This window comes from Dermochelys coriacea, chromosome 3 (genome assembly GCF_009764565.3).
Source record: "Dermochelys coriacea isolate rDerCor1 chromosome 3, rDerCor1.pri.v4, whole genome shotgun sequence".
Lineage (NCBI taxonomy): Eukaryota > Metazoa > Chordata > Testudines > Dermochelyidae > Dermochelys > Dermochelys coriacea.
The window spans coordinates 152,726,887-152,740,497 of NC_050070.1; the positions used below are offsets into that span (position 1 = coordinate 152,726,887).

The window sequence follows — 13,611 nt, forward strand, 5'->3', positions numbered from 1 at the left end:
CATAGAGTCTAACGGGAATAGAAAAAAGAGTTGATCAGCGGAGAAAACTACATCATGGAGGTTAGAAAATGTAGGAATAAAGTGAGAATTGCTAAAAGTCAAATTGAATTAGCTCTTGGCAAGGAAATTGCAATAAGTAATACAAGATTTTTTTAGTTGTGTAAATAAAAAGAGAATAAAGAAAGATGAGGTTGGGCCATTATGCAGTGTAGCTGGGAAAGAGATTAAAGATAATCTAGGTAGGGACCAAAAATTAAATGATTACTTTGTCTTGGTTTTCAATATGGATGATAATATGGGGATGTGCATCAAGGTAGTATGGCTGATGGAAATGAATGTCTAGAAGTGGAAATGACCGCATCTGGGGTGGAATTAAAACTTAAAAAGCTTAATGCATTCAAATCAGGGGGACCAAATAATTGCCATTGCAGAATACTGAAAGAACTGGCACATGACATTGCTAGTCCAATAGCAGGGGTTTTTAATATATCTGTGTATTCAGTGGTAGTACAATATGATACAACTAGCTATCATTTTATCTATATTTAAGAAAAGGGAAAAAAGGTGATCTGGACAATTACAGAACTCTTATTCTGACCTCAGTAGCATGCAAGGCTTTAGAACAAATGGTGAAGGAAATAAAAATTAAACTTATGGAGGTAACTGGTAAAAGGGATATAATACAACAGAGATTTACCAAAGGTATATCATTCCAGAATAACCTGATTTCTTTAGGAAAATAATTGATTTTTTAGATATGGGAAGTATACTGAATCTAATATATTTGAACTTCAGTAAAGTATTTCACATGGTACCTCATGGGAAATTAATAGTTAAATTAGGGAAGATGTGAATTAATACAGCACTGTAGGGTGGATAAGGAATTTGATAAGGGGGAGAAAGCAATGGGTTGTGCAGTAAGTGAATTATCAGACTGGAAGGAGATTACTAGTGTAGTTTCTCAGGGATTGGTCTTGGGACCATTCTTATTCAATCTTTTTATTAATGACTTTGGCACACAGAGTAGGAATATGCTAATGAAATTTGCCAAGGACAAAAAGTTGGGAGGTATTGTCAATACAGAAGAGAATTGGAGAATTATACAAGAAGATCTGGATAATCTTGGAGACTGGAGTCACAGAAATGGGATGAAATTCAATAGTACAAAGTGCAAGGTCATGCACTTAGGATATAATAGGAATTTCTACTACAAGCTAAGTGCCCATCAGTTGGAAGCTACAGAGGAGGAGAGAGATCTGGCTGTGTGGGTGATCAAAGGATGACTGTGAGCTATCAATGAGATGTGGCTGTGAAAAAAGGCACAAGGCACTGGTAAGGTAAGTCCTTGTTTGGAATACTGTGTACAATTCTGGTCACCCATATTCAAGAAAGATGAATTCAAACTGGAACAGGTACAGAGAAAAGCTATGAGGATGACTGGGGAATGGATGATCTATTTTATGAGAAGAAACTGGAAGAACTTGGCTTGTTTAGTCTAGCAAAAAGAACACTGAGAGGGGGTGTAATTCATTGTTCTCTATAAATACATTAAAGTGTTAAATGCCAGGGACAGTGAAGAGCTATTTAAGCTAAAGAACGATGTTGGTACAAAACAAATGGGTATAAACTGGCTATGAACAAATTCAGGCTGGAAATTAGAAGGTTTCTAACCATTGGAAGAGTGAGATTCTGGGAGTTGTGGGGGAAAACAGCCTAATTAGTTTCAAGAGAGAGCTGGGCAGATTTAGAGTGTGATTGTATGACAGGGTTGCTTGTGATGGTAGGGGGCAGGACTCAGTAGCCTTGGGGCTCAATTCCCATTTATATTGTATGTTCGTTAAGCTCTTGCTTCAGGCTTTCCACCAGCAACCAGCAGGTGTCAGGAAGGGCTTCTCCCCAATTTATTCTTTTAATCTCCTTCCTCTGAAGTGACAGTGATATCCATGGCTGGAGCTGGAATACTGGGCAGCGTGTGCCAGGGCTCTGAGGTGGCACTGAGCATTCTCTATCTCAAGTGCTTGGCTTGTCTAGTTAATGCTCACCTGCTCAGGGTCTAACTGATCACCATATGTAGGGCTAAGAAGGAAAGTTCCCAGAGGTGAGATTTGTAGTAACTATGTGGGTGGGGTTCAACTTCCTGTGCAGCATATGGGTGTGAATCATTTGCTAGGATTATCTCTGTATATCTCATTTAATCATTTCCCTGCCATTGTAGGGGCTTTGGGCATTGATGCATCTTGTCTCTCTCCCTCCCTCCCCCCTCCCCCCTTCTCAGATAACACAGCTTTTACTGTATTAGGAAAGGTTTCACATCTGGATAATGAAGATTAAAAAATTGTTTTTTTTACTTTGCAGGATATCTGTATATCTGCTATAAAGGAAAAGGATATTGAAGCTAAATTGTCTCAGATAATTGAAAGTTGGGGAGGCCAGAATTTGACTTTTTCATCATTTAAAGCCAGAGGAGAGCTACTGTTAAAGGGAGCTGAATCAGCAGAAATTATTACACTTATGGAGGACAGTTTAATGATCTTGGGCTCTTTACTTAGTAACAGGTAATTCTTAAGTGAATTTTTTGTGGATTTGTTAATTTTTGTAAATGTTGATAATAAACACACCATAATTAAATTTGCAATCATGTTATTCGAAGTGGCAAAGAGTCCTGTGGCACCTTTTAGACTAACAGATGTATTGGAGCATAAGCTTTCGTGGGTGAATACCCACTTTGACCGATGAAGTGGGTGTTCACCCATGAGAGCTTATGCTCCAATACGTCTGTTAGTCCTTAAGGTGCCACAGGACTCTTTGCCACTTTTACAGATCCAGACTAACACGGCTACCCCTCTGATACATGTTATTAGATTGACACTTAATCAGCAATAAATGTGGATGAAATGTTATTGTATTGTGTGGATGTTGGTATATTAATAATGTTACTACAGATAACTTCTTTCAGCTCAAAAAGTATAGCAATCTATTCTCTTGATACATTTGAATAAAATTAATTTGTTTATTCAAGTTATCAGGAGATCATTTTTGTTCTCTGATTTATCCATATTTTGTTTCTCTCCTTCTATAAATATTTTACTTTATACTTTAATTTAAAGTTATTCTTATTTTTCATCCCTGGTTTTAGATATAATATACCATTTAAAAAAGATATTCAGAACTGGGTGTACAAACTGAGCACCTCCAGTGATATCATTGAAGAGTGGTTGGTGGTTCAAAACCTATGGGTTTATCTGGAAGCTGTTTTTGTAGGGGGAGATATTGCAAAGCAATTACCTCAGGTAAATCTATAATACTTACTCATATTTATATTGTAAAAACTTAACTAAATACCAGTTTACGAAAGAATGATGTACCATGTTGATTTAAATTATGCTTAGGAAGCAAAACGTTTTCAGAACATTGACAAATCATGGATAAAAATAATGCAACGAGCTCACGAGAATCCTAATGTTGTCAACTGTTGTGTTGGAGATGAGACTATGGGACAGCTTCTGCCTCATTTACATGAACAGTTGGAGGTGTGTCAGAAATCACTTACAGGGTAAGACATTTTTTTGAATACATGATTACATTATACAGTTATATAAAGTCAGTAATGTTTTATTTTAATTACAAATCAAAGAGCTAAAAGTGTTAAAAGTAGAAGTTATTTTTATAAGGTTGTCACACACATTAATATACTGTAGTCTGTCTCTAGAAGAGCAGTATTGCAATCTTCATTTTATTATTTGTATTCAAAACTCCTTAGGCAATTGGTATGGCTAGATAATCTCCCAAGAATAGGAATCTGTACTAATAACATTTAAAGGAGAAAGTGTGACTACAATAAGTATAGATATTCAGATAGGTTTAGACATCCAAACTGCCTTCCCACTTCTTTGAAGTATCATACATAGATTCTGATGTAAGGAACTGAATGAACACAGGACATTAGCTCTTGAAGTCCTGAATTCAGTTTAAATGATTTGCTGTACTGGGCCTGTTATCCTGTTATAAGTATTCTTTGTTGCCAGAAAGGCATGTGTGTGACCCTAGCAGTCATGGGGTATGTCTATATTTGGAGCTGAAGGTGACCTTTCCAACTTTATAGACATCCTCGCTGTAGATGTCATTGAGCTAGCTCACTAAAAATAGCCTAGCCGCTTTATCACAGTCAGCAGTGAGCGGTGATATGGCATAGCCACTCTAAGTGAAAATCTGCCTGGACGCTGTAGGTACATACTTGTGGCTAGCCTCTGCCACCCATTCTGCTACAGCTGCACTACTATTTTTAACATGCTGACTTGATGAAACCTACTTCAAGGATGTCTACACATCCTCAAAGTCGGATGGGAATCACACCCCTAGCTCCAAGTGTGGACATACCCTCAGTGTTGAAGTCAGAAACATATGGAAAGTTGTGGCTATGTCTACACAGTAATTAAACACCAATGGCTGGCCCGTGTCAGCTGACACAGGGTCTCAGGGCTTGGGCTGTGGGGCTGTAAAATTGTGGTGTAAACATTTGGGTTAGGGCTGGAGCCCAAGCTCTGGGACCCCTTGAGAGGTGAAAGTCCCAGAGCCTGGGCTCCAGCCTGAGCCCGAATATCTACACCACAGTTTTACAGCCTGAGCCCACTAGCCCCAATCAGCTGATCCAGGCCAGCTGCAGGTGTTTAACTGCAGTGTAGACATACCTTGATGGTCCAGTTGTGCCCAAGAACAAGAATCTGTACAACAGAATTTACTCAAAGAACTACAGTTATTGGTAAGCATCTTTCTTTCTAGGCATTAGCACAGAGCAGGGTGGAAAAAATTCAATTATGAAAAAAAATTAAAATCTTATTTTTAATGGAAACACATTTTTTCTTTCTAAAAAATCCATTTAAAATTAAATTTGAAATTGTCAACCTAAATCAAGGCCTAAACTTAATAGATTATAGTAAAAGCATTTACATTAAATAAAAAATAATATTCAAGCAGTATGGGTTAGCTGCTGAAATTTTAAAGAAAGTCCACTGAACTAATGGAAATTACTGACTAAAGCACCTGCAAACAGAGTTTGTTGAAGTTTGAAACCAGCTTTTGAGAGAAGCAGATTCTTCTGTAGGCACAGAGAGAATATTTTCTTTATTTCAGTTTTTTTCAACTAGTTCAGTTCAATGAGTAGTTCAAAGATGAGAAACTGATAGGGTGTTGAAAAAGCAGGAAAAGTTGTTTTTCTCTTCTGAACTGTACATGAAAGTGTGAGAGTATGAGATCTACTAGTTCTAAAGTCTTGAATGACCGGCTGACCCGAAGCAATCAGTTCAATTCACTTACTACAGATAATACTTCCTTTGTTTAATAAATCAGTTTAAAAAACAAAACATGTTTTGGTAACTTACTGGTTTCTAATCTATCTAGCACATTTAAGGTAGTTTTATTCAACTGATAAAAACAATTTTAAATGCTGTTTTTTAAAAAATTAATGGAACTTCAGCTTGCATCCAAACACAGCTTGACACAAATCATGAGTAAAAAATTAATCTAGTAAATAACAAATGTGTCATTTGCCATTTTCTAACATAATAAAAACTGTAAATATTAAGAATATGAATAAATGTATGTTAAACTCTGTAATTGCTAAATAAGTGTATAAAAATATAATATCCTCCTGGTTAGCAAAAAAAAGCGCACCAATTTAGTGCAAAGGCTGTATTTAGTTGCATATCAACATGTTTTAATGGTTGCCAACCAATAAGAATAATCCTTTCTTTAGGAAAATAACTAAAAAGTAAAAATGCAAAACAGAAATAAAATAAATAATTTAAATCAATTTTTCCTAATAGCCAATTTAAATCATGATTATAATTGGTGATTTAAATTACTTTGCTTTAAAACAGTTCACCCTGGCACATACTATTGTGGCAGTGAGCTATGGCTTTTGATATTTTAAGCCCTGATTTGTGAAAGCTGCCCTATTCAGGACAGCACTTAACTATGTGCTTTAAATTAAGCATATGTTTAAAGTGCCGTCCTGAATAGAGGTGTACTCAAGCATGTGCTTAAATCTTCTTCTAAATTGAGTGTTAAAATGATAGGTTTAGGAAGGATGAAGAAAATGGTGGTTTTTTTAAATGATGTAATATTTCACAGTCTAATTCACAATTTCATGTAGAATACATTTTGTAATGAAAATCTTGCACAATATTTAAGATATTTAGAGAAGAAAAGGCTACTGTTTCCCAGATTCTTCTTTATCTCTGATCCTGCCCTTCTTGAAATTCTTGGACAAGCAAGTGATTCACACACCATTCAGGTAAGTCTTGAGTGACTATTTTAAAGTTAGTGTGCTACCAAAAAAAGCTTTGAAAGAAATATTTAAATAAATAAAATATGCAAAAAGCAAAGGCAAAGTAAACTGTAAATGTAACAGATTCTTCTTGCAAACCTCATTCAGAGTAAGATTTTCAGCTGCTTCTCAGACTTTAGATTTTACTGTAAAACAAACACACAGAAAGTAACTTAAAAATTCTACATTTAGTGCATAATGACATTATCCTGTTACATAATCTGTGCAATATAAAACTCCGTTTGTGAACTTCCTTGCAGGATCAAGTCAATAGTTATTTTTCTTATATGTCCGCTAATATTAAATGTTTACATTGAATTACTTTCTGAATTATCCTTCTAGCCACATATGCCTGCTATATCTGATAACATAAATGAAGTGGAGTTTCACCCAAAGGATTATGATCGCATAATGGCAGTCATATCAAGAGAAGGAGAGAAAATTCCAGTAATACTGCTAATTTCTTATCAATTTATCATTAATTTTAAATGTTTCATGGTTTATTTTTTTCAGTAACCTTATTATATGAGAAGCCATTCTTTTGCTGAATGCACACAAGTAGACTGTTAAACTAAGTTAATTATGAATTAATAGTTAATTACATGATTTCTTTGAAAAAATGATCAGAATAAATTCTACATATTTGGTAATATGTTTATTGATATTTAAAATCAAAACAATAACTATATAATATTTATAACACAGTAATAAATAATAGGGATTTGGTAGCTACATATAATTGTGTACATTTCACTTCTATTAAATTTTTCAGTTGGACACTCCAGTGAATGCAAAAGGACCTGTAGAACTTTGGCTGCTAGATTTGTTGCGCATGCAACAGTCTTCATTACACTGTGTAATTAGGGCAGCATATTATCAAATTAGTGACCCAGGATACCAGCTGCTTAACTTCCTTTATCACTTCCCAGCACAGGTAAGAACAGGGGGGGAATATATATGTCTATGTATGCATATATGTATAGATTAGAAGCAGCCTTCTGAGAAAAGCAGAGGTTGTACAATTTATGTGGTTGGCAATTTTATCTATTTGTTTCAGGTAGTGCTCAAATTGTGCTTGGTGTGATAAAAACATAGTCCCTGACCTCAAAAGTTTATACTCTCAAAAAGTTGAAATGATGATGATGGGCGATCACTTGTCACTGGATATGATCATCTTCCATGGGAGTTATGGGTCCTCAGGTGACTAATAAGGCCAATCCTTTAATCACAAGTTCTATTACAATGAGGGCAGATGTTTTCAGGCTCAGCAGGGGCTGTTGACCATGACTGGAAACCAGTCTCTCCTTTCTCCTTTGCCTCTTGTCCTCTTTGGCTTGTCGGCGAGCAAGTTCAAAATGCAGGGGACCATTACATAGTACTTCACTCCATTTTATGTGATCCTGGGCAAGTGTCTCCCAAGTGTCAATGTCAATATTACACTTTTTTAGGTTGTCCTTCAGCAAGTCCTTATAACGCTTCCATTGTCCACCCATGTTACGATACCCTTTTTTCAGCTGAGAGAACATGACCTGTTTTGGGAGGCAATGGTCTGGATTCCGGACAATGTGACCAGTCCAGGGGAATTGCTGATGGATGATCATTGCCTCAATACTGGTGGTCTTTGCCACTTCCAAAAGACTAATACTGGTGCACCTGTCTTCCCATTTGATCTTCAGAATCTTATGAAGGCAGTGTTGATGGTGCCTCTTGAGGACTTTCAAGTGGTGTCTATAGATTGTCCAAGTTTTGGACCCATACAACAGTGCTGGGAGAATAACGGCTTGATAAATAAGGAGCTTGATGTCTGTTCGAATGTTGTGATCTTCAAAAACCCTGTGTCATAAATGAGAAAAAGCTACACTGGCACAGCTCAGGCGATGTTGAATTTCTGGATCAATATCTGCCTTGGATGAAAGATTACTTCCAAGATAGAGGAAATGATTGACATTCTCCAGTGCCATTTTGATAGATGGGGCATGTAATACCTCATCTGGAGAGGGCTGATAGAGCACTTTAGTCTTCTTGATATTAAGACTGAAACCAAGACATGCATAAGCATCGGCAAACACATTCAAGATAGTTTGAAGATCTTTCTCAGAGTGGGCAAAGATTGCGTTGTCATCAGCATACTGAAGTTCTACAATAGATGTTGTGGAAATCTTACTCTTCACTTTCAGCCTGCTAAGCCTGAACAGGTTTCCCTCCATTCTGTAAATGATTTCAACGCCAGCTGTAAATTTCCCAGAAATTAGTTAAAGAATGACAGCAGTAAAAAACCACAAACATGGTTGGAGCAATGATACAGCCCTGTTTGACTCCTGTTTGTACTTTGAAAGGTTCACTCTTGGGAGCCAGTGCTGCTCAGAACAGTCACTTCCATGTTATCATGAAGCAATTTTAGGACATCAATGTATTTATCAGGACATCAAATCTTAGAAAGTACAGTCCAGAGGGCACAACGATTCACTGAATCAAAGGCTTTAGTTAGATCAATAAAAGTCATAATAGTGGTCGGTTTTGCTCCTGACACTTTTCTTGCAGCTGCCGTGCTGTGAAGCACATATCCACAGTTCCACAATATGGTCAGAAACCACTCTGTGACTCCGGTAAGATTTCTTCTGATAGGGGCAGAAGGCAGGTTGCAAGGATCCACGCCAGAACTTTGCCTGCAATGACTGGAGGGAGATACCATGATAATTTCCATAATCCACTTTATCCCCTTTCTTGAAGAAGGTGACAATCAGGATATCCCTCATTTCACTGGGTATCTCCTCCTTTATCCAGATGTTAAGGATAAGCAGATAAAGCTGCCGAATTAGCTCTGGTCCACCATTTTTAAAGATTTCAGCAGGGATCCCATCTAGACCTGCTGCCTTGTTGTTCTTCATCTGCTTGGTGGAATTGTGTACCTCATATAAATTGGGAGGGTCTCCGAGCTCATCCCGAAATGGTCATTGAGGGATTTGCTCAAGTACTTCATCTGCAACCACAGAATTACAGTTAAGGAGATCTTCAAAATGTTTTTTCCAGCGAGAATTGATGGCTTCATTGTCCTTCAGAAGTGTGGTTCCGTCCTTAGAGCGAAGAGGATTCATACCATGACAAATTGTCCCATAAACAGCTTTGGTGGCACTAAAGAAACCACATGTATTGTGGATGTCCATGAGATGTTGGAGTTCTTGCTCTTTCTCAGTCCACCATTTGTTCTTTAGTTTTACGTTGTATTTCTGCCCTCACCTTGGCATGGGCTTCTCTCTTTATATTACAAATTATGTCATTCTGCCAAGCGTGAAATGCCATTCTCTTCTCATTGATGAGTTGCTCAATTTCAGCATCATTCTCGTCAAACCAATTCTGATATTTTCTGGTTTGGTAGCCTATGGTTTCCTCACAGGCATTGATGATTACTGCTTTCAACTGGCTCCAATGTTCCTCAATTTCTTCCGGAAACTCTGATGGGATCTTTTCTTCTAAGACTGCTTGGAAGTGGTCATGCTTAATAGGGTCCTTCAAATCTTGAGCCTTCAACTTGTGCCTGACCTGCTTCTTTTGCAGCATCCATTTGGGAGCAATCTTAATTTTCATTTTGTGTCGAATAAGGCGATGATCAGTGCAACAGTCATCAGCACTTGCCATTGTTCTTGTGAGAAGTACGTCACTACAATCTCGGGCATGAACTCTCGATGAGATGCCCGCGCTTTGACCGTGGGTGTCTCCAAGATGTTTTGAACTTTTCCTTTTGTCAGAAAAGAGTTTTCATAATAATTTCATGTTCAGCACACTTGGTCAGGAGTAGAATTCCATTTGAATTGTTTTTGCCAACTCCTTCTTTCCTGATTGTTCCTTTCCACAGGTCCGACTCTCGTCCAATACTTGCACTGAAATCCTCCAGAAGGATGATCTTGTCTTCTGTAGGGGTCTCTGATAAAATAGTTTCCAACTGAGAATAAAAATCTTCCTTTACATTCTCGTCGGCATCCAGTGTTGGTGCATAGGTGCTCACAATAGTTGCCTGTTGATTTTTGGTGAGCCTCAATCAGAGTGTCATAAACTGCTCAAAAGGAAAAGGAGTACTTGTGGCACCTTAGAGACTAACAAATTTATTTGAGCATAAGCTTTTGTGAGCTACAGCTCCATGCATCTGATGAAGTGAACTGTAGCTCACGAAAGCTTATGCTCAAGTAAATTTGTTAGTCTCTAAGGTGCCACAAGTACTCCTTTTCTTTTTGTGAATACAGACTAACATGGCTGCTACTCTGAAACCTGTCATAAACTGCTCATTGATTTCAGCTGTTACCTCAGAGAGGCACCTTTCAAGCTTGTTCTTTATAGCAAAGCCCACTCTATGAAAATGGGGTTCATCTATAGATTTTCCCTTCCAGAAGCAGGTACAGCCTCCTTTTTCCTCCCTCACCTGTCCTTCGTCAGCTCTTCTAGTTTCAGACAAAGCAGCAATACTGATGTTAAACCGACTCAATTCACAAGCAATAATGCCTGTACGTCGCTCTGGTCGGTCACTGTTTGAGTTGATCATCAGGGTACGTACATTCCAAGTTCCAAAGTTGAAAAATTTCTTTCATTTTCGACCTCTGAGGTGGTAATCCTGCTGGATGCAGCTGTTCAGCCAGGAAAAACAAAGGCAAGACTATTTTTAGGGTACCTTTTCTAATTCCCTCCCCGTGTGGGGTGAGCAGAGCGGATCCTGAAAAGGACTTCTCAGTCATGAATGCAGCTACCGAGATGCTTGACCTGCCTCAATCCTCGAGCAAGATGACTGTATCACATACCCACCTCCTGTGTGTAGGTCTGTGACTAGGAACTTTTGGATTTCACTGTCCTGTTCCTGTCACCACTTGCCGATCACCACTGGACTTTTGACTTGTGCAAATGTTGTTTTCCCCAAAACTGGAAGATGTCGGTGCGGGACTTCTTTTAAAGTGGTGAGACTGGTGCACAACAGTCACCATACTATCCTTGACAGATAGAGGACCTGAAACCAATGGCATGGACACCATGACGATTGGAGATCCTCTATCTGCTGCAGCCTTCCTCAACCTTCTAGTCTGATATTTCTGACACAGCCGTGAAAACCTCACCACTTTCTTCCTGATTATTGATGTAGAACATGGCAGTTGCATTGTCCATCATTATCTGGATGGATTGTCCTCCAATGCAGTGGAGGAAGGACTCACTAGGTTTGCAGATTGCTCCAAGTTCTAAAAGGCTGATGTGCATTTACACTTCCTGTGACATTCACAGGCCTTGCACATATAGACCATTCCTGTGCACTTCCCACACCAGAAGGAAAGTAACTGTCACTACAGTCTTAGATGGGAGGAGAAGCGTGAAGGGAACTCCTTTACAGATGTTCATGAGAAATACAACGGGACCATATGATGTTTGACAGGGATGTATACTAATTTCAGCCAGCCTTGCATGCATTGGAGAAGTCTGGCATGTTGTGTCAGGATGAAGTATCTAGTCCATTAATATAGGTGTGCACATGCCCCATGCACTTGCGTTTTGGAGTCTTTTGGACAGCAGTGTCCATATGGCATGCCTGCATACTGCAAGTCTATGTGCTGTACATCGAGAGCATAAAAGGGCTAAGCTTGCCAACCACCATTAAGTTCCTCTCATCACCATCTACATAGAGATGGAGGTGCTTGTTGTTCATATTTTCAAACAGACTAGCACCTTGTTTCACTGGTTGTTTTTTAAAATTACAATTTAGCTAATTAGTTTACCTGCCCATTGGTAATTTGTTTAAGTTTATCTAAATTTCCAGAAATAGACTTTTGATACTGGGATAGCCTCTTCCAAGTCTCCTGGATTCAAATATTGTTCCTCATCTGAGGGATCCATGCTGGTAAATGACTGTCAACTTAAGTGCTGGCATTGCCTAACAGAGTCACATTTTCTGGGAAAATGTGCTACCTATAGGTTGTTTACCTACTGAATTCATAAAGACAAAGAGACCAGACTGCAGATTTACCTCATGTCCATAAGGCCATCATCAGACCCCAGATCGCAGGACCCTATTGGACATGATCTATTGCACTGAAGAACACAAGTGCAGGCTAGCTGTTCCATGGGGCCCCATCTTCTATTAAGCCATCCAAACCTGATAAAATACCTTTACAAGACAAGGCTCGGGGCATGGGAAGATCCAGTGGTATGCCGCTTACTAAAAGCACTCCCTACTAAGAGCTTTTCCAAAAGGTAAGCACATCCCTGCACCTTTCTTTGACCAAAACTTCGCAGCTCTGTGTGATTCCCACCAAAGATACCTCTCTCTGCAGTGCCAAAGACAGAAGCAGCAATCCAATGGACCATCAAGAATGGCATTGATAAAACCTCCTTCAGTCAAGGGCTCGGCCCCTCTGAATTTCTTGCTTGGCACAGACAAAGGCTCCTATGGTGCCACTACATGTAACATCACAACTTACAATGAATTTCTTGCTTGGCACTGACAAAGGCTCCTATGGTGCCACTACATGTAACACCACAACTTCCAGTGCTGCAGGTGATGCCATTGCCTGTGGTATTGTCACTTGGGGTGGCATTGCCTCTCAGTGAAACAGCACTTCACAGACCATACGCTCTACAAACACCAGATAGCACTGTTGAGGTTTACTGAACCTGCCTACTTGCTCCTTCTTTCGGAACCAAAATCATTGCTATTATCAATATCCATCTCCCTAGTGGTGCTGTGACTTTTGCTGACCAGGGTGCCGGGTACCTTAGTGATTTTAGGACACGTCCTCATGTATCATCCTAGAAATGCAACTATCTCTTACATATGTGAGGCAAACCACCTTTGGTCTATTCATATGTTTACTAGACGTGATGTGATTACTGAAATGTCTAGGTCAGATACTGCATTTGGCAAGGCTGTGCTTCAATTTTTTTTCTTTTAAGGGCTTGTTTACACCGAGGGTTAGTGCATGGTAAGCTGGGATGTGACTGTACAGTGCACCACCTTGCCATGCAGTAAGTGGCCCTGCCATTGTGCATCAAAAGTTCCGTGGTGCTCTTTGATGTACTCCCATTTGAAACTGGAGTATGTCAGAGCACACTACTGAAATTTTAGTGTACGGTAGCAGGGTCCCTGTAGCCAGTTAGTGCATGACAAGCTAGTGGTCTGTAGATTTATGCCCTGGCTTAAGTACTGAGTCTCCATGTAGACAAGTCCTAAGACTCCAAGCTTCCGTCTCCACTGCACCAGTCTATTGCTAGGGAGTTGCTATTAGCAGAATGTGCATATGAACAGCCACTCGAAGGAC

The 13,611-nt window shown here is 39.0% G+C and overlaps 1 protein-coding gene across 1 annotated transcript in view; it reads left to right on the forward strand.

Annotated features, from left to right (window-relative positions):
• The window catches only part of DNAH8 (dynein axonemal heavy chain 8), a 617,537-nt gene that overhangs the window by 321,709 nt on the left and 282,217 nt on the right, over positions 1-13,611 (forward strand). The window contains exons 36-41 of the mRNA XM_043511607.1: positions 2,356-2,555; positions 3,137-3,290; positions 3,390-3,553; positions 6,190-6,292; positions 6,668-6,772; positions 7,098-7,259. Of these exons, the coding sequence (XP_043367542.1) occupies positions 2,356-2,555; positions 3,137-3,290; positions 3,390-3,553; positions 6,190-6,292; positions 6,668-6,772; positions 7,098-7,259 (888 nt within the window). The remainder of the gene's footprint in view (positions 1-2,355; positions 2,556-3,136; positions 3,291-3,389; positions 3,554-6,189; positions 6,293-6,667; positions 6,773-7,097; positions 7,260-13,611) is intronic.